The 25241-nt window shown below is 46.6% G+C and overlaps 1 protein-coding gene across 1 annotated transcript in view; it reads right to left on the minus strand.

Moving 5' to 3' along the window:
• LOC142564890 (uncharacterized) overlaps positions 1–25241 on the minus strand; it is a 122720-nt gene that overhangs the window by 91332 nt on the left and 6147 nt on the right. Inside the window, exon 2 of the mRNA XM_075676082.1 lies at positions 21472–21569. Within this exon, the coding sequence (XP_075532197.1) occupies positions 21472–21569 (98 nt within the window). The remainder of the gene's footprint in view (positions 1–21471; positions 21570–25241) is intronic.

The raw sequence follows: 25241 nt of genomic DNA on the forward strand, positions 1-25241 counted from the left end.
CGCTTTGTTTTCATACAGACGACGCGCGCGACTATAGTGCCATCTCGTAGCCATCGTGGCAAAGGCCTTCGTGCACATGCCGAAGCTTTTTACAGCACAGTTATCGGTGGCTACTACCTAGGAGTGTGCAATGGAAGTTGGTGGTAACTCCGTTAGGCAGGATACCAGCAAACTATCGCAGGAGACGAAAGATCTAATCAAGGAACGCCAATGTATGAAAGCATCTAACCCTACAGCTAGAATAGAACTGGCAGAACTTTCGAAGTTAATCAACAAGCGTAAGACAGCTGACATAAGGAAGTATAATATGGATAGAATTGAACATGCTCTCAGGAACGGAGGAAGCCTAAAAACAGTAAAGAAGAAACTAGGAATTGGCAAGAATCAGATGTATGCGTTAAGAGACAAAGCCGGCAATATCATTACTAATATGGATGGGATAGTTCAAGTGGCTGAAGATTTCTACAGAGATTTATACAGTACCAGTGGCACCCTCGACGATAATGGAAGAGAAATTATTCCAGAGGAATTCGATATCCCAAAGGTAACGCCGGAAGAAGTAAAGAAAGCCTTGGGAGATATGCAAAGGGGGAAGGCAGCTGGGGAGGATCAGGTAACAACAGATTTGTTGAAGGATGGTGGACAGATTGTTCTAGAGAAACTGGCCACCCTGTATACGCAATGCCTCATGACCTCGAGCGTACCGGAATCTTGGAAAAACACTAACATAATCCTAATCCATAAGAAAGGGGACGCCAAAGACTTGAACAATTATAGACCGATCAGCTTACTGTCCGTTGCCTACAAACTATTTACTAAGGTAATCGCAAATAGAATCAGGAACACCTTAGACTTCTGTCAAGCAAAGGACCAGGCAGGATTCCGTAAGGCTACTCAATAGATCATATTCACACTATCAATCAGGTGATAGAGAAATGTGCCGAATATAACCAACCCTTATATATAGCTTTCGTTGATTACGAGAAAGCGTCTGATTCTGTCGAAACCTCAGCAGTCATAGAGGCATTACGGAATCAGGGTGTAGACGAGCTGTATGTAAAAATACTGAAAGATATCTATAGCGGCTCCACAGCCACCGTAGTCCTCCATAAAGCAAGCAACAAAATCCCAATAAAGAAAGGCGTCAGGCAGGGAGATACGATATCTCCAATGCTATTCACAGCGTGTTTACAGTAGGTATTAAGAGACCTGGATTGGGAAGAATTGGGGATAAAAGTTAATGGAGAATACCTTAGTAACTTGCGATTCGCTGATGATATTGCCTTGCTTAGTAACTCAGGCGACCAATTGCAATGCATGCTCACTGACCTGGAGAGGCAAATCAGAAGAGTGGGTCTAAAAATTAATCCGCAGAAAACTAAAGTAATGCTTAACAGTCTCGGGAGAGAACAGCAATTTACAATAGGCAGCGAGGCACTGGAAGTCGTAACGGAATACATCTACTTAGGGCAGGTAGTGACGGCGGATCTGGATCATGAGACGGAAATAATCAGAAGAATAAGAATGGGCTGGGGTGCGTTTGGCAGGCATTCTCAGGTCATGAACGGCAGGCTGCCATTATCCCTCAAGAGAAAAGTATATAATAGCTGTGTCTTACCAGTACTCACCTACGGGGCAGAAACCTGGAGGCTTACGAAAAGGGTTCTACTCAAATTGAGGACGACGCAACGAGCTATGGAAAGAAGGACGATAGGTGTAACGTTAAGGGATAAGAAAAGAGCAGATTGGGTGAGGGAACAAACGCGAGTTAATGACACCTTAGTTGAAATCAAGAAAAAGAAATGGGCCGGACATGTAATGAGGAGGGAAGATAACCGATGGTCATCAAGGGTTACGGACTGGATCCCAAGGGAAGGGAAGCGTAGCAGGGGGCGGCAGAAAGTTAGGTGGGCGGATGAGATTAAGAAGTTTGCAGGCATGGCATGGCCACAATTAATACATGACCGGGGTTGTTGGAGAAGTATGGGAGAGGCCTTTGCCCTGCAGTGGGCGTAGCCAGGCTGATGATGATGACTACCTGGGAAAACATCTGCCCGAGATGTTGGCAATGCGCCAGAGCAATCATTCGTCGAACTGTTTCCGCGTGATGTCGCGGCGGCAGCTCTGAATGTATTACTTCTTCGATCAGGCAACTGGAGAGCGAGGGGCAAGAAGGAGGGGGAGGGGACGATCCGTCAATTGTTATCTCGCTCGCTTGTTCGTAGCGGGAAGGGCTGCGAAAGGGCGCGTGCATTTGGGCAAGCGAGCATACCTTTAGCGTCGTCATCAGCAGACCAAACTTGCAAGCGGCAGAACGCGCGTCGTACGCTCTAAGGAAGAAGAACGTTTCCTCAAAATCGTCAGCGAGAGCAAATAGCGCGAACGGGCGCGAAAGCGACGAGAAGCCGCCAAACGCTCCGCGGCCGACGGGTCGGGACCATCGGGTATGTGCCGTGCAGATGGAAGATGGGACCGTCGTCGTGACGGTCTACGTCCATCCGGCTACGTCCAAAGGAGACATTTCTAATAGACGCCTTTGGTTGGATCTCATCTGTCATGTGGATCGTCATAGTGGGAGACCTTGACGTCGACCTAGCGCACCCGACAACTGGACTGCACACGTCCCGTTGGAATGGTTCGGAATTAAGTGCTGCACTGACGTGCCAACCACGCGTCGCCAATCTCGCATAGATTTAGCGATTGCAACGGCGTGTCTAGCATAGCAATACAGCCGATCGCGGTACACCACAGCGACCACAAAGTTATGGTCACTGTGGAAGCGAATGAGACAAAATAAAGACGATAATAACCACGAAGTTACGTGTATGGATCATTATACATCTCAATATAGCAATAACCATATAAATATGAACAGTTGTCGATATAGTCATCGCAGTAGAGCTTCGCTGGTTACCCTTCTTCACAGAATAAAAGGACACAATATCATCACGCTTACCGTTTAGGGAGCGTCGGCGAGCTCTAAATCCGCGCTCTAAAGCTGTAGGTCGTTATTACGAGCATGTTAGTGCATAGCGTGAACGACGGCCGCATTTGTGTCTAAAGCTTTATTGGCAGAGGGCGCCTTCGCATGTCGAACGAGAAGTAAAAAGCAAAGTATGCCTAACAAAATATAAAAAGTAATATAATAATAAAATGCCGCTGTTTCGTCCGAAAGGCACAGCATACATTGCGGGAACAGAAGGCGTGCTGCGCCAGGAGCACGCAGCACGCACAAAGCCGTCGACGTATACCCAGACTCTGCTCCCTACCCAGATCGCGCTCACGATACCGCGCGCAGCCGCCACGTACGCAGTTGTAACCAGAGTAGAACGCTATCCTCTCCATTCCCTACTCCCGGCGCCAGGCAACGTCGGGTGCCTTGCGCGCGAAGGAAGATGGCGCGCTTCATCCCCGCTTTCCTCCCTTTCGCGCGGGCGAAATTACACCGCCTCGTCGGCTCCAATTGCAAGGTTTTACTCGCACACATTGGGGGGAAGGGCATATGGCGTCACGATCTGTCGGAAGCGCCTCACTTCCGTAGTCGGAGGGAAAACGTGGCCTCCTCCGCATACCTTTGGCTATCAGCGCTCAATAAAAACTATGCCTGAGCCCTTCTGGACGCTTTTTCAAGTACTCTCGAAATGACAGAAGCATTTCACGTTTAAAATAATGATCTTGGACAAATAGCAAGCGCAGAATGGTTTACACACACGGTCTCTTTACCTACATCGTACACTAAGCTAGGACACTGCGTGTCATCGCCGCGACAGATTCGTTTGAACCGGTTCCTTGCGTGAAAGGAAGACAGTCACTCAGAGAAAACAATGTGAAGTATGTTTTTATAGTGGGTGGTCTGTATAGCCAAACGGATTATAACAGAATGACACTTCAACGCAGTGATCGCACGGATTCGCTGCGACCGACTGAGCGTCTGCATGCATGTCAGCGCACAATCTTTCGCTTTAGATACGAGCGAGTTGTCGTACCGTGCCGTGAGCTTCATGCCGCAGCACATGAGCATTTGACAATAAGCAAGCAACCATCGTTGCCGGGACACTATCAGAGTTGTTCAACAATAATTTCGTTATGCCTAGGGACTTCGACGCCTACGGTGACTTGTGATGTGTCGTCGCGACAATTGAATTTTTTTCTTTTTGCTTTCATCTAAAGTTCTGGAACTTTGAAGATCATTATTTCTTCAAGTTGGATTGCACGGCACGTTTATTGGTCTTCGCAGCGAGCAATTGTCCCCTGCTTCTTTTTTGCTAATCCAGTAAAATATTCACTGTCTGTTGCTACACAGACGTGAACATATACCATGCCTTATTTTATTTACTTTTACTACTCCCTTTCCATTCCAGTGAACTTCCTAGTATCTAGAAGCAACGAGTTCATAGACAAAAGCTTCATGACAACCGGGAAGCGCGCATGAGCGAGCGCCTCAGTGGGCGCTTGAAATTCAACTACAGGGGACACTCGCCAAAAACTGGCAACAGGAAACACTTCACGCCTAGTGTCAACTCCATCCGTTAGCTGACGCGAGCATCGAAAAAAAGCATGTGAAATAAACTTACAGACAACGTTTAATTTGTTTATTCTTTTCCGCTAATACTAAAAAGTTTTGCGTATAAATTAACTTATACTGCGCGACTTACTTTTCTTGCGTAACCTACCAACAAGATAGTGGCATGCCAGACGCGCCATATGCATGCGTCATTCGCCAGACATGCCACCGAAGCGAGCGAGGCAGGCTGCACATGTGAAGCTCGGCTGCTTGGCGACCTTTTCGATGCAGCCCGTTTGTCGGGCTCCCTGCGTTTTCTTGCATTCTCTCTGCATTTCGACACGGCACAGCTGCACTACTGGACTATAGCAAGGTGAGAAATTATGTTTGACAGTCTGCGACGCACTTCAAGCACATTTATGCTTATTGCACAAAACTGAACCTATATAGTGATGTAGTTATCGAAAAACTGCTCCGCCGTCCACGCCTACTTAATCTGAGTTCATTACTTGCACTGGGAGATGTTTGCGACGCTTTCTATGACCCCAGGCATTATTATAACTTATTTCGGTAGTTTTTGGGCAGGCTCGCCGCACCTGGCTTTGTGACGAAAACTACCTCGGCCATGTGACGCAGTTTCGCATGTACTGAATCTTACCAGGACGAGTTTTGGCGCTTTCTGTCACCCCACACATTGTCGTAACTAATTTCACTACATTTCGGGGTACTTTTCAAGCACAGTGGCTGCGCTCGGCATAGCGGTGCAGATAGAAAAGCAGCGCTGCTGTGTGCCGCAGATAGTTTTACGTGCACGAATGTGTAGATGAAAGCAGCAGACTTTTTCGCGCAAAGCGACTCGCTACAAGATTATTGACGTCACGAGATGATATCGCCATTGCGAAAGGAAAGATGCCCCACAACAGCGAAAGCGATTCTAAGCAATCTTTTCAACGTCACAGGCTTCACGAATGTGCAGAACACGCGAGTTTTCATCTTTCCGTGCAAGAATACGCCCAATATTCGTCCACACAAACTTCCAGTTTGCTGTTTTCTTTTTATCTATTGCCATGCCAAGAAGTTGCTTCAAAAGTGGGCATAAGTGTTCATTGATGAACACAGGCGCATTAGAGGAGTGGCCAAGATCCTTTGTCGAAATGCGCGTTTTCTTTGCTTTTGGAAGCACCGAATCGCATTTTGGAGTGGGTCTTGAATTGGACTACTATGTTCGGGTTTGAAGTGGGATTTTTTTCAGGTACACGGTGACACTTTTCAACATCATCTTTCGAGATGGGAACATTTAATAGTGCGTCAATCTCATGGAGGGTACTAGGAAGGTCTTGATGAGCAAGTTTAGGCATTCATTTAATTTCAAGGTTACATTTTGGAGAGTATTGTTCGGAGGCAGTGATCCTCTGATCCTGTTGAGACATTTGTTTGCTCAAAGCATCGCACTCTGTTAGTTTTTCATTGATGCTCCTTAGAGACTTGTTGTCCCTTGCAAGCTCAACGTTCTCTCCCTTTCATTTTTGGACTTCCTCATTCAAAAAGCTCACTGTTTTTTATGTCTCTTATTTCCTTCCATAGCTCTCTCTGAATTGCAGATTTGAATTCAAGCTTTTCTTTTCTCATGTCTTCTCGATGCTTTGATAATACGCTCATATTCATAGCACCAATGCTATCATAGCACCAATGTTGGCCGCTATCGTTGTGCTATAAGTGTAGCCTGTTTTTGTGGGCACATGTTCGCCCAATAAGAGTTAGTTTTGCCTTTCACAGTATTGCTACTGTGTTCTTCAACGTCACCAGCACGTGACCTCACCGAGTGGAGGATACGGTACCGGATACGGTTGAATATTGCAGTTATCCAACTTAGTTTTATTTCAATATTACTGACGTCTTCCCCCCATTGCAAAGAACTGGAGGAATGTACCCAAAGTACTTTCACTGACTTCACTATTTCTATATCTGAGCCTCTAAATACAAGGTTATTCTAGAAAGTCACTTGTTGACCTTTCGAATGAGAAACTATGGCTTTTGTTTTAGTTGCATTTATTTTTAACTTACTGTTACTTGTCCAGTTGTCTAACTTCTGTAAGGCGTCATTAGCTTTACTAGAAAGAATAAGATCTGATGCTGAGGTGACAAATTTACTCGTTCATCTGCATAGGTAATAAACTTAACTTCTGAGTTGATGTGGACTATGTCATTAATATATAAAGTGAACAATAAAGGACCAAGAATTCTCCCCTGTGGTACACCTGAAAGTATCTTCTTCTTATCCGATACGAAATCATATATAGAAACAAATTGACATCTATGCGCCAGATAGCTTTTAGGTAACGCGAGTGGGAGCCCACGAATGCCATAATGGTTTAATTTTTCAAATAAAATGCCGTAGTGAGTGAAGTCAAATGCTTGTGTGAAATTCACTAAAATTCCGACTACTTAATTTTTTTTTTCAAATTGTTGTAGGATGTATTCTTTTTGATCCAGTAGGGCGAGTTCTGTAGACCTATGTTTTTGGAAGCCATATTATGATTTTGTCAGTACATATTTGATGCAAAAACAGGATAAGCGACTAAAAATAATTTTTTCGAATCCTTTAGAAAACACGGGGAGAATAGATATCGGTCGATAATTGGCAACGTTATGCTTGTTCCCCTTTTTGTAGAGCTATTACGCGTGCCGTTTGCAATTTTGCAGGAAAAACCCCTGTCGAAATACAGAGATTAAATATGTGTGTTAGTGCTGGACTAATCTGATCAATAACATATTTCACTGGTTTTATTTGCCGACGGGTTGAAATCCGGGCCGCTTGGTACATATTTGAAGGAAAAAAACCAGTCAAAAAACACAAAGGACAAGAGGACAAGTTGTTCACACCAGTCGTTGTAGTCTGAACTTCTCCTGTTGTCCTTTGTGTTTATTGACTGGTTTTTTCCTTCATTTACTTGCATGCCATCTGCGTCGCAGCTGCGACTGTTTTTTAAGCCAAGGAATACTGCGCGGACTTCTGGTTCAATAGCAGCTGCTAAGAAAAACGTGTTCGTATTTTCTGAACCCAGAGTTCGGCAAGCAGCGGGTGATCTGTCGTTAAAGTCTCTGTAAACGAAGGAATCATTTGGAAGATTAATTTGTTTTCATAACCTGCAAAGAATTGAAAGCCTAAATTATCTTCATCTAATGTTAGGGCCGCTTAGAACCGTGGAGGCAATTTTGGGAAGTGTTTAAAAGAGCAATTGCCCGCAATCTTAAGTCCTCGTGGTATTGCCGGGGGTTTCTCTGAACATATCTTAGCATTTGATATCGTGCCACGAAGTGCATTCTCGGACCGAAAAAATTCAGCGTGTTAAACACGAGGCAAATAATATGAAAGTTAGATGTAGATAGCGTTCGTCACATGCTTCTTGCATCTCAGCAAGTATGTCTCTGATTTTTTAATTGAAATGTTTTATTTAGGAGTCTGTGAATACGGAAATTTCCGATTCAAATCGAATACAAATATAGGCGACAAACGACAAACGAATATCTAATCCACAACCAATATTTTCTTCGTTAATATGAATTTGGTGCGGAGTGCGTTTGGTATACGATAAATTAGGTAGATTTATAGCTTACATCTACATGTGTTGATAGTAGGCACGTACCCAGGGGTGGGTGGGGGCGCCCCCCACCCAGAAATGAGCGGCGCATTCCCCCGCGCACGCCGCCATTTCCAAAGCGTCGCCCAATCAGTCTTGAGACTTCACAACTACTCCGCGGTTCACACTGGGCTGCTGTTACAGTATTAATATGGCCGAGGCGTGGAAGCGATGGTTGATAGGGTCGAGGAAAAGGACACTGAACTGAGGTCGTGAAAAAGATTAATATTCTCCCAGCTAAAAAAATGGCGGAATCTTTTCGCCTTTCTATTTGTTTCGATGTTTGTTTCGAAATCTGAAGGTAAGGTACTGCTGCTAGAAAGGTCCCACTGATATCTTTTCAACAATCTACGTTTCATGATCACCCCTAAAATTTTCAAAATTTCAATCAAACCATGCAATAACCGTTGAACCCATAAGCAATATCAATGTCACCAGATACCTCGCTGTGTTTGTCCCTAATTGTAGGGTAGTTGTAGGGATGAGGTTTCCTGCAAACGTGGCAACGAGAAAAAAAAATGGCCAGGCTTAGCTTGGTTAAGCCAAGAATGCGTTGCATATTGCGCGAGTTGGGGCCCAGCTTTTCCTCCGGCTGTCGTGACGTCACGTCACGTGGTAGCGCTAAAGGTCAATGGTGGCTACCCGGCCGCGCTGTTACGTTTCGCCTACGACGTGCGGTATAGCCGGCGCGGATGCAACGGACGCCGGGGCTTCATTCAAAGCGGCGGACATTTTGGCCCGTTCAGCGCTGCCGCAACGCCTCGCCGCCAAGCGCGTCCAGGCATGTTTCAATGCCACGTGTATTCGTGTGTGCGTGTGCGTGTGTGTGTGTGTGTGTGTGTGTGTGTGTGTGTGTGTGTGTGTGTGTGTGTGTGTGTGTGTGTGTGTGTGTGTGTGTGTGCATGTTGGTGCCCACGCTTGTCAAAGCGCGGCAGCCGGAGAGAGGAGCTCCCAAAGTGTGAAGCGAGGAGGTCTGACCGGCGCCGGCCCGGCGGATGCGTCACTACATTCGTCTCAACGTGTCTCTCAGCGTGTCCGTGCCCCGCCGTCACCTGCGCCTCTGACGAGGCGTTCCTTCTTGCCCTCGACTCCGAGAGTATAAAAGCAGCTGCCCCCGGACGCCAAGAGAGAGGCTCCGATTTCTTCTGTCGAGTAACGTGCTCTCCCGTCTCTGCAATTCGGTCGACCTGACCGGCGGCTCTTTTGCGACGCTAGAATAAACAAGTTGTTCTGTTAGCAGTCGACTCATGCTTTGCCAGGACCTTCGGATGCTTCCAGTTGTGCCCCAGGCCGCCAGGCCAACGCTACCCTTGGGGCTTGCGACCCAGATACAACAACTGGTGCCAGCGGTGAGATTGCAACAACTGTTTGCCAGCGGTGAGATCGCGACAACGGAGACCAGCAGCGAAGATATGCGGTTGACTGCATGCTGAGCAGCACAACGACCATCCGGGAGCAGTGCAACGAGCCCTGTGTGATGACTGGTTGCTTGCAGCGGAACGACTGCGCTGAATTCCTGGCTGCGAGGTTTGGTGAGTGCGGGACTTTCTTCTTCTGAGTTTTGCCAGGCTTTTGTTAGTGTCAGAAACAGAGCTGGTAATTGTGGTTGTCGTTGCTGCCGGGTTAGTTTGCGGCAAGACAATAGTAGGCAGTAGAGAAAGCAGCATTCAGAGCAGCCATGGATTTGAAGTCGTTGCGCAAACCGAAATTGCTGGAGCTTGCAAGAGAGTTGGGTCTGGATGTCTCAGACAAACTCAGAAAAACAGAACTGCTGAGGGCTATTCTTGAGTTAGAAGCTGAGGATGACGAGCTGTCGGAATGCCTTGAGACCATTGAGGAGAGGGCAAAAAGACAGGAGCGCGACCTTAAAGAGCAAAAAGAGAAACAGGAGCGCGAACTTAAAGAACAGAAAGAGCGAGAGCAACAAGAGAAAGAAAAAGAGCGCGACCGTCAACACGCTTTGGAAATGAAGCGTCTCGAGGTAGAGATGGAACGCGCTCGTAATGGAAGTCAGGCACACGGGGCAGGAGAACGAGTATCGTTGAAAATGACTGACCTGATTTGGCCGTTTAAGCTTGGAGAGGACATTGGTTTGTTCCTGGTTAACTTTGAGCGAACGTGCGAGAAGCAGGGGTTCTCTCGGGAAATGTGGCCACAGCGCTTGCTCACTTTGTTACCCGGCGAGGCGGCCGATGTAGTCGCTCGCTTGAAGAGAGAGGAGGCAGAGGATTTCGACAAAGTGAAATCGAGTCTGCTAAAAAAGTACAGGCTGTCAGCGGAGGCGTTCCGTCGGAAGTTTCGGGAAAATGAGAAAGGCAGAAGTGAGTCATATACAGAGTTTGCCTACAGGCTAAGGTCAAATATGCAGGAGTGGCTCAAAGAAGAGAAATCGTTTGGTGACCACGAGAAAGTTCTGCCGTGTTTCGGGCTGGAACAGTTTTATAGTCGGTTACCTGAGAACGTGCGGTACTGGGTCTTGGATAGGCCAGACGTTGGTACGGTGGCTAAAGCCGCCGAGCTAGCCGAGGAGTTTGTGACGCGTCGGGCTCGCGGAGCTAAGGACGGTAAAAAGGGTGAATTTGGCTCCAAGTTTGAGAGGCCAAAGTTCACGCCCATGAGAGCAAGGGGGAACACACGTAGTGCGCATGCGAGTGAAAGTCCGACCGAACGTAAGGAGACGGCAGCAGCCGAAGCCGAACGCAGAAAGCGGCTCGAGACGAGGCAAGTGCGCGTGTGTTATACGTGCCAGAAGCCAGGTCACCTTTCGGCGCAGTGTCCGGAAACAAAAAAAAACAAAAGTTGTGTTTTTGTCATTATGCAGCACTGACGAGAACATGAAGCTTCTCGAACCTTACATGCGAGACCTCCTCGTGAACGGGAAAGAGTGCCGAGTGCTTCGCGATTCCGCAGCTACGATGGATGTAGTTCACCCCTCTTACGTAGAACCCGATATGTTCACGGGCGAGTGCGCATGGATCAAGCAAGCCGTGGAAGCTCATAGCGTGTGTCTGCCCGTAGCAAAAGTGCTTATTGAAGGACCTTTCGGAGCGCTTGAGACGGAGGCCGCAGTGTCACCTATGCTGCCTTCCCAGTACCCGTACCTATTTTCGAACAGGTCCGATCACCTCCTGCGCGAGAAGGGGCTTTTGTTTGGTGAGGCTAGCGTTCAGGCCTTAACCAGATCGAAAGTTCGCGAGCTCGCTGCAAAGGCGGTAGTTGCGGGGCCGACGTTGTCGAACAATGAGAAAGGGTCGGAGGCGCAGCAAGCTGCTATTGAGAGCACGTCCGAACTGAATAGAATTGAGCCTGTAGCGTTGAAGGCACCAGATACTGGAGAGGAAATGCCCGACACGGGAAAGTTAGAAGAGCTATCTGCAGATTTGCTCATCGCGCCTACGTCAGACGGACTTAATAGGTTGCTAAAAGTAAGCCGGTCGGCTTTGATAGCCGAGCAAAAAAAGGATGGCAGCCTAGAAAACATACGCTGCAATGTCAAGGAAGGTATCGCCAAGAAAAATGCTCGCTTTGTGGAAAGAGGTGGGGTCCTGTACCGGAAGTATCTAGACCGCAGGTGAGTGGAGTTCGATCAGCTGATCGTGCCTCAGTACTACCGTCAGGATCTGTTGCGCTTGTCGCATGGGGGTTCGTGGTCCAGACACCTAGGAGTTAAGAAAACTAAGGATCGTCTCTTGCAAGAGTACTATTGGCCAGGGTGTTTTCGGGACGCAGACCACTTTGTGAGGACATGTGACACCTGTCAGCGGGTGCGGAAACCAGGGGACAAATCGAGGGCGCCGTTGAAGTTGGTACCTATCATTACGGAGCCTTTTAGACGGCTCGTTATTGACACAGTGGGACCTCTGGCGGTAACAACCGCGGGGTACAGACACATTTTGACTGTGATCTGCCCAGCGACAAAGTTCCTTGAAGCAGTGCCGCTTAAAGAACTGAGCTCAGTTGAGATAGTCAATGCACTACTGTCCATATTTGCGCGAGTTGGTTTTCCTGCGGAAATCCAGTCAGATCAGGGCACAGTGTTTACTAGCGCTTTGAAGACAGCCTTTCTCGAAAGGTGTGGGGTAAAGCTGTTACACAGCTCAGTGTACCACCCACAGTCGAATTCCGTTGAGAAGCTCCACTCCGTCATGAAGCGCGTGTTGAGAGCATTGTGGTTTGAACATCAAACTGACTGGGAGCTGTGTCTGCCTGGGGTGATGTTTGCATTGAGGACCGCGCCGCATGCGGCTACGGGGTTTTCGCCAGCTGAGCTAGTGTACGGTCGCTCGCTGCGATCTCCGCTTCGCATGCTTCGAGACGGATCACTGCGCTCTCCAACGGCTGCAGACCATCTCTTCCACAAATGGCCGCCTCCTGCGCTGGAGCCTCGCTTTGCAACAATATTCCTTTGAGGTGCGTTACAAAAAGGGGAGTCTCAACGGTAACGCCGAGGGCTTAAGTCGAGGCCCCTAACGTAGGAATCAGCCTCAAAGTTATTTGTTAGTGATGTTTTCCTTCCTGAGGCAGGATTTTTAACATATTGCTTTTGTGTAGTGTTTCAAAGTCATGATGTGCTTTCTAGTGCAATTTTCCAATTTGTGGACGCGTTCTGAGTGCTGCTAGACTGTAAGGAACTAGGCAGTAGTATAAAAGGGGAAAGAGCCTGGCAGGGCTTTATGAGGGTAGTGTCGTGCTTGCTGACTGAGCGGTTGAGTTTCGGCGTAGTTCTAACGCTTGCTGAGAACGAGAGAAAAATGGCAACTCTCCCGAAGTCACATTGCAGTGTCCTGTGTGAACCTGAACGTGAGAACAAGGCCTTCTCTGTGCGCTGCGCTCAAGAAACGCCGAGGGATGACCGACTCCGGTTACGAGCATCATCGAGCGACATCCCTCCGGACAGCGGAAGCAGTCCCCTGTCCATCGGGATATCCTTCTCCCGGCGGGGCGGCCTGTTACGTTTCGCCTACGACGCGCGGTACAGCCGGCGCGGATGCAACGGACGCCGGGGCTTCGTTCAAAGCGGCGAACATTTTGGCCCGTTCAGCGCTGCCGCAACTCCTCAGCCGGGGAGAGGAGCCCCCCAAGTGTGAAGCGAGGAGGTCTGACCGGCGCCGGCCCGGCGGATGCGTCACTGCACTCGTCTCAACGTGTCTCTCAGCGTGTCCGTGCTCCGCCGTCACGTGCGCCTCTGACGAGGCATTCCTTCTTGCCCTCGACTCCGAGAGTATAAAAGCAGCTGCCCCCGGACGCCAAGAGAGAGGCTCCGATTTCTTCTGTCGAGTAATGTGCTCTCCCGTCTCTCCACTTCGGTCGACCTGACCCGCCGCTCTTTTGCGATGCTAGAATAAACAAGTTGTTCTGTTAGCAGTCGACTCATGCTTTGCCAGGACCTTCGGATGCTTCCAGTTGTGTCCCAGGCCGCCAGGCCAACGCTACCCTTTGGGCTTGCGACCCGATTGCAACAGCGCCCAAGGGCTGAACTGAGTGATTGCAATATGCCACGCATAAAAATAGAAGCAACCTAATAACAAACATAGCAAACTTAATAGCGAATAGACCCATATATGAGACGCGCAGTAATGAACAATGGCTCATACCCTCAATGGTGGCTGCCCGGCCGCGCCCAAGGGCTGAGCTGAGTGATTGCAATATGCAACGCATAATAATCGCAAGAAACTGAAAAATTAAGCGGTTTATTTAGGGAGAGCCGAGGCAACTGCCAAAACGAAGTACAACGAAAAGTTTAAAAATTTAGCCGTTGTTTGAGAAAATATTTATGGCTGAATATATTCTTATTTAAAAAGGCAGAAGAAATGAAATGCCTCCGGAAGTGGAGAATGATTCCGTGTGTTTTGAATGACGCTTCTACAGTTATCTGTCGAGCCGCCCGACGTAGGCACTTCTCTGCTGTGCTTATGTGGGTCTTTTTATAACCTTCCGCGGTGGGCGCAGTGCGGCTAGAACCACAGCGTCCTGCGCTCTACGCGGCTGTATGGGACTGGCAGCCACGCATCATTAGGCAACTTGCCAAGTAACAACACGAGCTGGTTCTGGCTTAGTTTCCTACAACGTACTACTACTGCTGCTATTACTACTACAATCTACTAGCGGGAACTCTGACGCTTCCATCGTCGAGCCACCATGGCAATGATGGGAAGTACAAGGATTTTTCTGGTGTACGTGCTTGTGGATTCGTTTATTACGCTTGGTATCCCTTCACAGCAGTAAATCACAGAGTAATGTATACACTGCTAAGTGCAGAAGACACATGGCAGAAGACCCCCTTACATGCATTTCTGAAATAATTAGAAACCTCCACTTTTCTTGGTCAAAAATTTTCGCAGCGACACCAGCTTGACCAGGAGGGAAAGCTACCACAGCTCGTTGTTGTAGCCCATATTGAATGCATTTGAGTGCAAGCAATGCGTGGATTGGCGACGGTAACCAGTGCAGTACTACAGAAGCATACATTTGCCTGTCAAGCAGTCTTTTGCCCTTTTAAGCACATCTTTTATACCTCTATTCATTAAGGTTGTCATTTATCTCCACGGGATGCTTCTACTAGTAGCTTCACATATATAATGACTTAAAGGTTGCACTGAAAGCGAAAGAACACTGTGCAACAAAACGCTGAGGAAACTAACAATGGCTACCGATTGCAACGGTTCAGCTGGTCAAGGTGGCCAAGTTTGAAATCTCCTGGTGTCTGAAGGCACTGGCGTGCCCGCGATAAATTCATAAGGGCCTCATATTTCACTTGTCAATGCACACAATCAAGCTGTAATGGTTTGCATATCGGGCGTGTGTGCGTAGAGGTCCTGTGTTCGAATCCTGCGGTTGGATAATATTATTAATGGTTGTTTAATGATTTACTGCGCAGTATATTGTCGAAAATGACAAGTTTAAAAAATCGCGAAGCCGTTTGAAAGCGGAAGAATGAAGTTCAGGAAAATCCATGCCAGAGTTCCCTCTTCTAATTAATATATGAAACTCTATGTCCTTGGCCCCTCACTTGGAAGAACAGGAAACGAGGGATCCGAAAGAACTGTGATTGCTCCGCAAATGTTTCTTTCACTAAAATTGCACCAGAGCTTATTTGAAGAACACTAGCAGGAACCTTGCTATTACGCTTTCGTTCTTTACTTGTTCTTGGCCGTGTCCTTCATGCCCAAATCAATTTCATTTAGTTCCTGGTTTGCTAAGTATAGGAGAGGTGTAGATCACAGACGTGCGTGTGAGCTACATCTTATTTCAGTTCTCTTTTGCGCGTTTATAGCGAACCGTGGGAATCATTAATGTTTGTACTAGTAAATGTACATCCGCCCCTTATTTGCATAGAAGCATTGCTTTAGGGATTGTTCTCGTCCCCCCCCTCCCCCCGAAAGAAGAAACCCTGGGGACGTGGTTGGTTGATAGGCGTGCGGACGCTGGTGGCTTCTAAATTACCAAGTTCTTCCAATTATCTCAGTTACTATGGCAACAACAGCTATGACGCAAGGAAATCGCACGTAGGCTTATTTACGCAAACTGCTCTGTTTGCTGAATGGGAGGAGTCTGATACTAGAAAAGCAGCAATTGTTTTGCACTGATGCAAACACTTCAGAGAGGGGTAAAATAATAAATCAGAACGAGCCCGTCTATACTCTACATAGTTTGTAGGCAGCGGTACTCTACAAATAGTTTGTAGGCAACTGACAGTAAGCTGATCGGTCTATAATTTTTCAAGTCTTTGGCGTCCCTTTTTTATGGATTAGGATTATGATTCCGATACGCTCGAGGTCATGAAGCATTGCGTATGCTGGGTGGCCAGCTTCTCTACAACAATCTGCCCACCATCCTTCAACAAATCTGCTGTTACCTGATCCTCCCCAGCTGCCTTCCCACTCTACATAGCTCCCAAGGCCTTCGTTACTTCTTCCGGCGCTACCTGTGGGATTTAGAGTTCCTCTAGACTATTATCTCTTCCATTATCGTCGTGGGTGCCACTGGTACTGTATAAATCTCTATAGAACTCCTCAGCCACTTGAACTATCTCATCCATATTAGTGATGATATTGCCGGTTTTGTCTTTTAACGCATACATTTGATTCTTGCCAATTCCTTGTTTGTTCTTCACTGCTTTTAGGATTCCTCCGTTCTTGAGAGCCTGTTAAATTCTATCCATATTATACTTTCTTATGTAAGCTGTCTTATGCTTGTTGATTAACTTCGAAAGTTCTGCCAGTTCTATTATAGCTGTAGGGTTAGAGGCTTTCATACATTGGCGTTTCTTGATCAGGTCTTTCGTCTCCTGCGATAGCTTACTGGTATCCTGTCTAACGGAGTTACCAACGACTTCTATTGCACGCTCCTTAATGATGCCAACAAGATTGTCGTTCATTGCTTCGACACTATAGTCCTTTTCCTGAGTTAAAGCCGAATACCTGCTCTGTAGCTTGATCTGGATTTCCTCTGTTTTCCCTCTTACCGCTAACTCGTTGATCCTCTTCTTATGTACCAGTTTCTTCGGTTCCCTCCTCAGGTCTAGCCTAATTCGAGTTCTTACCATCCTGTGGTCACTGCAGCGCACCTTGCCGGGCACGTCCACATCTTGTATGATGCCAGGGTTAGCGCAGAGTATGAAGTTTATTTCATTTCTAGTCTAGCCGTTCGGGCTCCTCCACGTCCACGTTCGGCTAACCCGCTTGCGGAAAAAGGTATTCATTATCCGCATATTATTTTGTTCCGCAAATTCTACTAATAACTCTCCCCTGCTATTCCTAGTGCCTATGCCATATTCCCCCACTGCCTTGTCTCCAGCCTGCTTCTTGCCTACCTTGCCATTGAAGTCGCCCATCAGTATAGTGTATTTTGTTTTGACTCTACCCAGCGCTGATTCCACGCCTTCATGGAAGCTTTCGAGTTCCTGGTCATCATGACTGGATGTAGGGGCGTAGACCTGTACAACCTTCATTTTGTACCTCCTATTAAGTTTCACAACATAACCTACCACCCTCTCGTTAATGGTTTAGAAATCCTGTATGCTACCAGCCATATTCGTATTATACAGGAATCCGACTCGTAGTTCTCGTCTCTCCGCTGAGCCCCGGTAGCATAGGACATGCCCGCTTTTTAGCCCTGCATATGCTTCTTCTGGCCTCCTAGCTTGAGTGAGCCCTATTATATCCCATTTACTGCCCTCCAGTTCCTCCAATAGCACTGCTAGACTCGCGTCACTAGATAACGTTCTAGCGCCAAACGTTTCCAGGTTCGTATTCCAATGGCGGCCTGTCCGGAGCCAGGGATTCTTAGGACCCTCTGCTGCATCGCAGGTCTGACCGCCGCCGTGGTGAGTTTCTTCGCAGCTGCTGCGACCTGAGGGCCGGGGTTTATTGTAGCGTCCGTATAGTGGTCGATGAATGGGAACGTTATTGGTGAGCATAATGCGGTGTTGCTTACTCGCGATACAGCCGAAGTCCATTTGGTATTTCGGAAAATTGTCTTCGTACTTCTGAACAACCTCTTTTAATGCTGCTTGTGGAAACTGCTCGAGATGGGTCACGTCAACACTTTTCAAAGAAGAAACGGTCAATGCTGAAGATTTGTTCTCGATACGCTAGAGGAAGTAGGATAATATTTTTCCCTTGATACTTCATGGTGTTGAGGTTCAACGAGAGGTTAAAAAAGCAGGCGTTGTTGAGGCCAAGCAGGAGTTGTGTCTTTTTGCCTTGCAACACATGTGCTTGCACTGTCTTTATTTTCCCATCTTAAGTTCTGTTTGCACGCCACCCGAAGTTTCTGTTGATGAGGTGACTTGTTGAACGGCGGTGCATGGATTTTTGAGTAATTGATATTTTAGAGCTTTGAATACAATCGCCTTGAGGCAGGTAATTGTAGCTCCTGTATCTCGCGCTTACAGTATTACAGTTCACTAAAGCCGTGTCAACCGTGTAAACAAACCTTTGCGTAGCTCTCCCCGTTTCCCTTATCTACGGCTAAGGCGGAAATGCTTTCACGGCGATGGCGTTCGATGTGCCAGTGTAGCTGTTGTCTCAGTCCAGCTGATGCTCCTTGGGCGTACTCAGCGGGGGGGGAGGGAGGTGGGTCTGAGTCTTGCCGCTTCGCTGCAGGATCCAACTGTGTCATTGCCCGCTTTGCTGGACGGGGAATGTCGGCGCGTTGCAAAGACGAACCTGCTGCTAATGCAGCGGCAAGCCGCTTCGCTGGCCTTGAGAATGTCGTTGGGGCAAAAGGCACCTTTATTCCTAGAAGTACACTGTCAGTGAAGAGTGAAATGATATGGGCGTCCTTCAAATCGGCAAGGCTGCTCAATTATACTTTCTCTTGCAAATATTGGTTGATTGGTTGAGCTCTTTTGAGGCGACAATGTATGACACGGCGGAATAATTCCCGACAGCCACAGCGAATCGTTCGAGCATGCTTTCTTTGATGCTTGCCCATGATTCGCAGGAGTAAATCTCGAAGAAGTACCAGCCGAAGATCTCACCTTCCAGGTCATGGCTACATTCCTTTAACTTGTGTCGCTCCAGCCATCCTCTGGTTGTCGCGGTGGCATCAAAGAAATGTAGCCATTTGCTCAAAGGGACGTCTTTTCCATCCTTTGTACTTTAGGATATTGATAACCTCTTTGAATGTGCTCATAATCCTGCTGAGGTGGTTCCTGTTGACCTAATGTGTGAGGTCAAGGACAGGTCAATGCCATGACGGCAACGCGAACCCTGGGCTTTATTTCTTAGCCACGTGCACTTCCTCTTCCTCATTCACAGTCACCATGCTGAATTACCGTGACGCGTCACACGCACATAAAGAGAGAGACGTATATATATATATATATATATATATATATATATATATATATATATATATATATATATATATATATATATATATATATATAGTCCTATCATAAGAAGCCAACAAACAATGACACCCAGGACAACATAGGGGAAATTACTTGTACTTTATAAATGAAATAAAGAAACGATAAATTAACGGAAATTAAAGTAGATGAAAAAACAACTTGCCGAAGGTGGAACCGAACTCACAACCTTCGCATTTCGCGTGCGAAGCTCTATCAATTGAGCTACCGCGGCGTCGCTTTCCCATGCACTTTCCTTGGGCATTTATGTATGCTAGTAGGACCCCAGGAGTGCTAGCCAGCGCCACCACTCACAGACCTTGGCGGCGGACATGGAACGTCCTTTTTGCCTCAGGCGTCACGAGAACGTGAACCTTCGCCTTCACGTAAAAAGTTCACGTTTTCGTGACGCCTGCGGCAAGAAGGACGTTCCATGTCCGCCGCCAAGGTCTGTGAGTGGCGGCACTGGCTAGCACTCCCGGGGTTCTACTAGCATACATAAATGCCCAAGGAAAGTGGTTGGGAAAGCGACGCCGCGGTAGCCCAATTGGTAGAGCTTCGCACGCGAAATGCGAAGGTTGTGAGTTCGGTTCCACCTTCGGCAAGTTGTTTTTTCATCCACTTTAATTTCCGTTAATTTATCGTTTCTTTATTTCATTTATAAAGCACAAGTAATTTCCCCTCTGTTGTCCTTGGTGTCATTGTTTGTTGGTTTCTTATGATATGACTAATAAAAATCGGGCCCCTCGGTTAACCCCCTTTCTTCTCGTTGATATATATATATATATATATATATATATATATATATATATATATATATATATATATATATATATATATATATATATATATATATATATATATATATATATATATATAGAGAGAGAGAGAGAGATAGAGAGCTTCCTACTACACCCTATTAAGCTCAGTCAGGAGAAATCATCCATAATGCTGCAGTTGAGTCACTCGACCACGTGACCCGCGACTAAAAGCGTAGCGCGCCCCAGTTGCGATGGTCCCGACTAGTGAGAGAAATTCATACATTCATTTTGCTTTTTACGGCATATTAGCGGTTATGAGAATACAAGGCTAATAGTAGAACGGCGCAGCTGTATAAGTGTGAGTGTTCACCGTGTAGTATTCTTCCTACCATCAAAAACAAATGAAAGAAGAGCGCTGGTGCTGAAGTTCGCCTAAGTTTCTTCATGTGTGCTCCACCAAATCTTATACAAAAAGAATCGAGGCCAAGCATTATTCAAATAATTCAGAAGTTAAGCGACATATAGTCCAGACCTAGCGACAACCTTAATTCAATTCTGGAAAACATTTGTTGTAGACAGCAATAAATTAATTACTAGTGATAATATGGCGATGGCTGTCAACGGCATGACGTTCCGAAGGTTAACAAATATATGACTTGTAATATGTCAAACTGCCGTCATAAAGCTATTCCGGTAGCTTAGTATGTGTTTACTTATGGTCATGTCGCGGCGATATTCGCCAATAAGGGCCCTGAACCACATTTTGTCGGAGTGGCGAAAGGCATTTGAAGTGAAAACAGGTTATTTCAGAAATACTTTGCCGCAAAAAGTACTTCAGTGCGCTCAGCAGAAGCGGAGTTACTAGCAATCGAGCACTGCCTTCCCTGCGTCCTCCGTTCCTTCTGCAATGCCTTGCACTGCGACGACTACGGCACAGTGGCGAGTGCCCCAATTCTCCGCATTCTAAACGTCACCGTGGCTCGCAGTTCATAATTTCGTTTTCGATGTTAGTGTAGGGATCACGGCTTCCACCTTTGCTGCCGACGAGGCGCTAAACACCAGCCAAACGCGGTTGTTCTCGGCGAGCCGCAGTGCGCTTAACCAGTGGACTCCTGGTGGCACCCCGCGGCGTCCACGCTACCTACGCCATGTAGACGACCGCAGCTTGATGTCGACTACCGGCCAATAGCAGCCATCTAAGGGAATGACGCAATAAAGCGTCCGATAACAAACTAAAGCGCCCAGGAGAGAGTGGGGACTGCGCCTTCTGCTGAAACAAGGACGTTTGAGAGAAAGGTGAACGAGCGATACGCTTGCGAGCTCCATGTACCGCGTACGCCATACAAAAGTTTGCTGAGGTGTGCACAGCAGCGTATGCTATCCGGGGAGTATGTTATTGCAGCAAACTCGAAGGGTGGGGTGGTTCAGGGCCCCTTCGTCACGTGGCTTTTCTTTTGGCATTTTTTATGCAGAGACCAGTGCAATCAACCCTTAATTTATGGCATTTTCTTCTATTCCCACTATTATCAATCAGCATTTAAAATGAATCTAAACACATGCAGAGTTCCGGTTCTACCTGTTGAGTTACGTCTACGAGCCAAAGTACTCATTTTATTCGAGCATTATGGTCGCTTTAGCATCAGAATATTGGTAACTAATCAGAAGAAACATCCAACTTGCTTATTGTAGCTGATTTTAAGAGCAACTTACGAGCTTTCTTTGTTGTAGAAAAAAGCCCGTGCCGTGAACCCAGCGCCTATGTTTGACAGTATAGCCATTCTTCTTTCAGTTGGGTACTCCGTCTCTTTCTTGAAAAGGAATAAAACATTTTGTTTCTGTTATTGCTGCATTTAGACATCTGAAGTGCAACATTAAAGAAGATCGTTTAGCAGCTTTTGCAAATGTACCACCGAGCGCCGAAACAGCATTGAAAAAAGTACAACATCCTCAGTTCGTTGAAACCACAGGACGAATTTGATCTACGTCAAATCTAGTGATGCCACCTAGCCAGAATAACCATACAGCTGCGATGCTTCAAACATAAGGCCACACTCTAGAATACAGAGATCGTCAGCCACAGTTACTCGATGGAATATTACCCGGTTTCGTGTAACGTTGCCGTTAGGTTTAATGGAAATGACCGTTCCGTAAACGAAATTTGCAGAAACCGAGTTTGACTCGTAGTATGGCGTGATAGCGTACGGTAAAATTTCAGGTGCATAGCATGCATAAGTGGTTCTGTGTGTTCGTCAAACTTTGGACGTGCCTCCGAGAAGTAGGAGACTCAGCGCACTGACAGCCGGAAGTAGGCTGCGTTGGTACTTTCTATGGAAAGTCTGTCGATCTGCGGTGAGATCAGTACAATCCTGCCGTTCATGGCCTCTGAGATCACCCGACCTGGGAGGCCACGCACCGTCGCGCCTTGCTCTCGACTTCGCAAATAGGTGACGATGCCATCCATGAAGTTCTTGTATGCGGATGATGCAGCGTTTCTAGCGGAAAGTGCAAGTAACTTGCTCAGATTTGCGAATATTGGCGGCGATGTAGCGGCGAATCAAGGCTTAATTAAAGCATAGCACAGTGAATGGGAACCATCATCTTCAATGAAAAGATGAGTGATGACGTGGTATCAATTTAACAGGAAGTCGTACTTCGAGAATGAAAGGGTAGCGGAAGGCAGCAGTAATGAAACAAAACACTGTGGTTACTATAAGAATGATGTGGTGCGAGAAACACAGAAATAGAGTATTGGTACAAGCGCTAATGTTTCCAAATCAAATTCATTCTATAAATAATAAATCTTGTCAGGGTTGCAGAGTGACCAGAAGAAGGTGGGCCGAGAGGTTTTGCGAGTCAACAGTAAAATCACAAACTAGGCAGTGCAAAGTGACATGGGTTGGGCTTCTTTTGAAATCATGTAAACGCAGAACAAGATTAGTTTTCAGCAAACACCAAGGAAGATGGATTAAAATTAATGGGTAGCTAAAATTTACAAGTAACTGTACTCCAAGATAGTGGACACTGAATGGACAAAGAGGAGAAAGAAGCGGTCAAGCAAGTACCAAAATTTAATAGTGTACATAGACAAGCGGCAGTTATAAAACAAAGTGAAAAAAGAGAAAGAGATGGTAAATTGGATGCAAAGGCTACAAAAAAAAAAATTAGAGAGATTTCCAAGAATGGGACATGGAAGAAAAAAATGTGGTAGACGCGATCTCAAGATGAATGCCGATGGCAATGAGATTACCACTTATGCAAGTAGCGACTCACCGTATTGAGGGAGTCACATTTATTTAAAATCTGAAGTGGTTATGCTGAGTATTTCGCTTGTTAAGCTATATGCCATATGCACTGTCTCCGGTACCAGTCCTCTTTCCTGCGCCACTCGCTTTGACGGCATGACGACGTCGTCATGACGGCATGACGACGTCGCACTGACAACTATGGAATTAAACTAATTGAACGAAAAAGTAGGCATGGTGAAAATGAGATGAAGATTCCGAAATAATGACGCTGACACGACACAGCATGACGACGAAGGCATGATGACAATGATGTGCTGACGATAGCAGGACGATGTTGTCACGACGACAGTATGACGAATGTGAATTGATGATGATGATGGCATGAAAATGGCGGCTTAATCCCGCTTTAAGGGTGACTGCGCGACTACGAGTAAGGCGGAATCATTTCGACGAAAGAATTAAATTGGCATGGTGACGACGGCATGACGACAGTCGGTTGACGTTTCTGAAGAGATCACAACGCTAAAAGGAGTGTTACCACGACAGGATGACTACAGTGGTATGACAACGGCTGTACAACGAAGGAATTACGGGAGTCGAGTGACGAAGTTAGAATGACGATTGAGTATGCACGATGACGGCCGTGAGGTAGCGACGCAAGGACGATGGTGGCATGACTACGGCATCAGGAGAGTGGAACGAAGGCGGATAAGTGACGACGATATTGTAACGGCTGTATGACGATGACGGCGTGAGGATGGCGGTATGGGGAGAATTCGATGATGATGCTGGAGTGACGCATGTAGAATGACTCCGATGCTATCACGATGACAGTACAACAATGGACGCACGATGACAGTTTGCCGATGGTAGCAGGAGGACGATGGCACGGTGACAGTCGGATGACCTAGCGTAAATGAAGGCAATGCCATAACCACGACTGCATCATGGCCACGAGCAGATGCCAAGTACCCAAATATATTTGGCAACTTAGGACACTATGTTGGCGTAGAAGGTGCGACAATGACGGCATGGCGATTGTAAAGTTGCGAAACGGGAATGACGACAATAAAACGACCACTGTGGCATCACGACCACAAGCGCATACCGTGACACCCAAGCGGTAGACAGCCTGGTCACTGGGTCAGCGTAAAAAGCTTGATAGATAGATAGATAGATAGATAGATAGATAGATAGATAGATAGATAGATAGATAGATAGATAGATAGATAGATAGATAGATAGATAGATAGATAGATAGATAGATAGATAGATAGATAGATAGATAGATAGATAGATAGATAGATAGATAGATAGATAGATAGATAGATAGATAGATAGATAGATAGATAGATAGATAGATAGATAGATAGATAGATAGATAGATAGATAGATAGATAGATAGATAGATAGATAGATAGATAGATAGATAGAATAAACATGGCTTAAGTAGGCAAAAATACTAATCGCAATATTAAATAGGGGAAATCCATAGAATAACCGAAGGGGCAGTAACTTGCTATTTGGTGCCTGAGCTGGCTGCCTTAAGATCAAAACATACAGGAGTAACCAATCGCCGTAGGGCTAGCCATGCGTGTGGTCGCCACATCGTAATAAAATACCTAGTTATTAACGCGACAACATTGAGGGTCCCGTGTCCCGGAAAATCCGCTGTCGGCGTCCGACCATAAGAAAGAACTACTACAAGAGCGGACACTCAGCGAAAACTGGCAACAGGAAACACGTCATGCCTAGTGTTCGCTCCATCCGTTAGCTGATGCGAACATCGGAAATGAAAGCGCGCGATATGAACTGGCAGGCAAGTTTAACGTTTTTTTATTCTTTCCCACTAGAACTCAAAAGGTTTTGCGTATAAATTAGCTTGTACTTTGCGACTTACTTTTCTTGCGCCCCCTAGCAACAAGCTAATGGCATGGACGCGCCAGACATGCCACATGGATGTGTCACCCACCAGGCAGTGCACTGAAGCGAGCGAGGTAGGCTGTGCATGTAAAGTTCGCCTATACATGGACTCCTATATGTCCTTGTTTTAATGTTTCCTGGTTTTTTGGGCTCTCGGCGTATGCTTGTGTGGAACCACTAAGCACACCGGGGTTTTAGATATATTTATTTTAGACACGATGGTCCGTTTGCCCGGTATGCATGTAGTTCATAAAGAAGGAGCAAACACTCGAGAAAGGCACGTTTACTTGGTAATGCTACGGCCATGGCACG

The sequence above is a fragment of the Dermacentor variabilis genome, chromosome 11 (genome assembly GCF_050947875.1).
Source record: "Dermacentor variabilis isolate Ectoservices chromosome 11, ASM5094787v1, whole genome shotgun sequence".
Classification (NCBI taxonomy): domain Eukaryota; kingdom Metazoa; phylum Arthropoda; class Arachnida; order Ixodida; family Ixodidae; genus Dermacentor; species Dermacentor variabilis.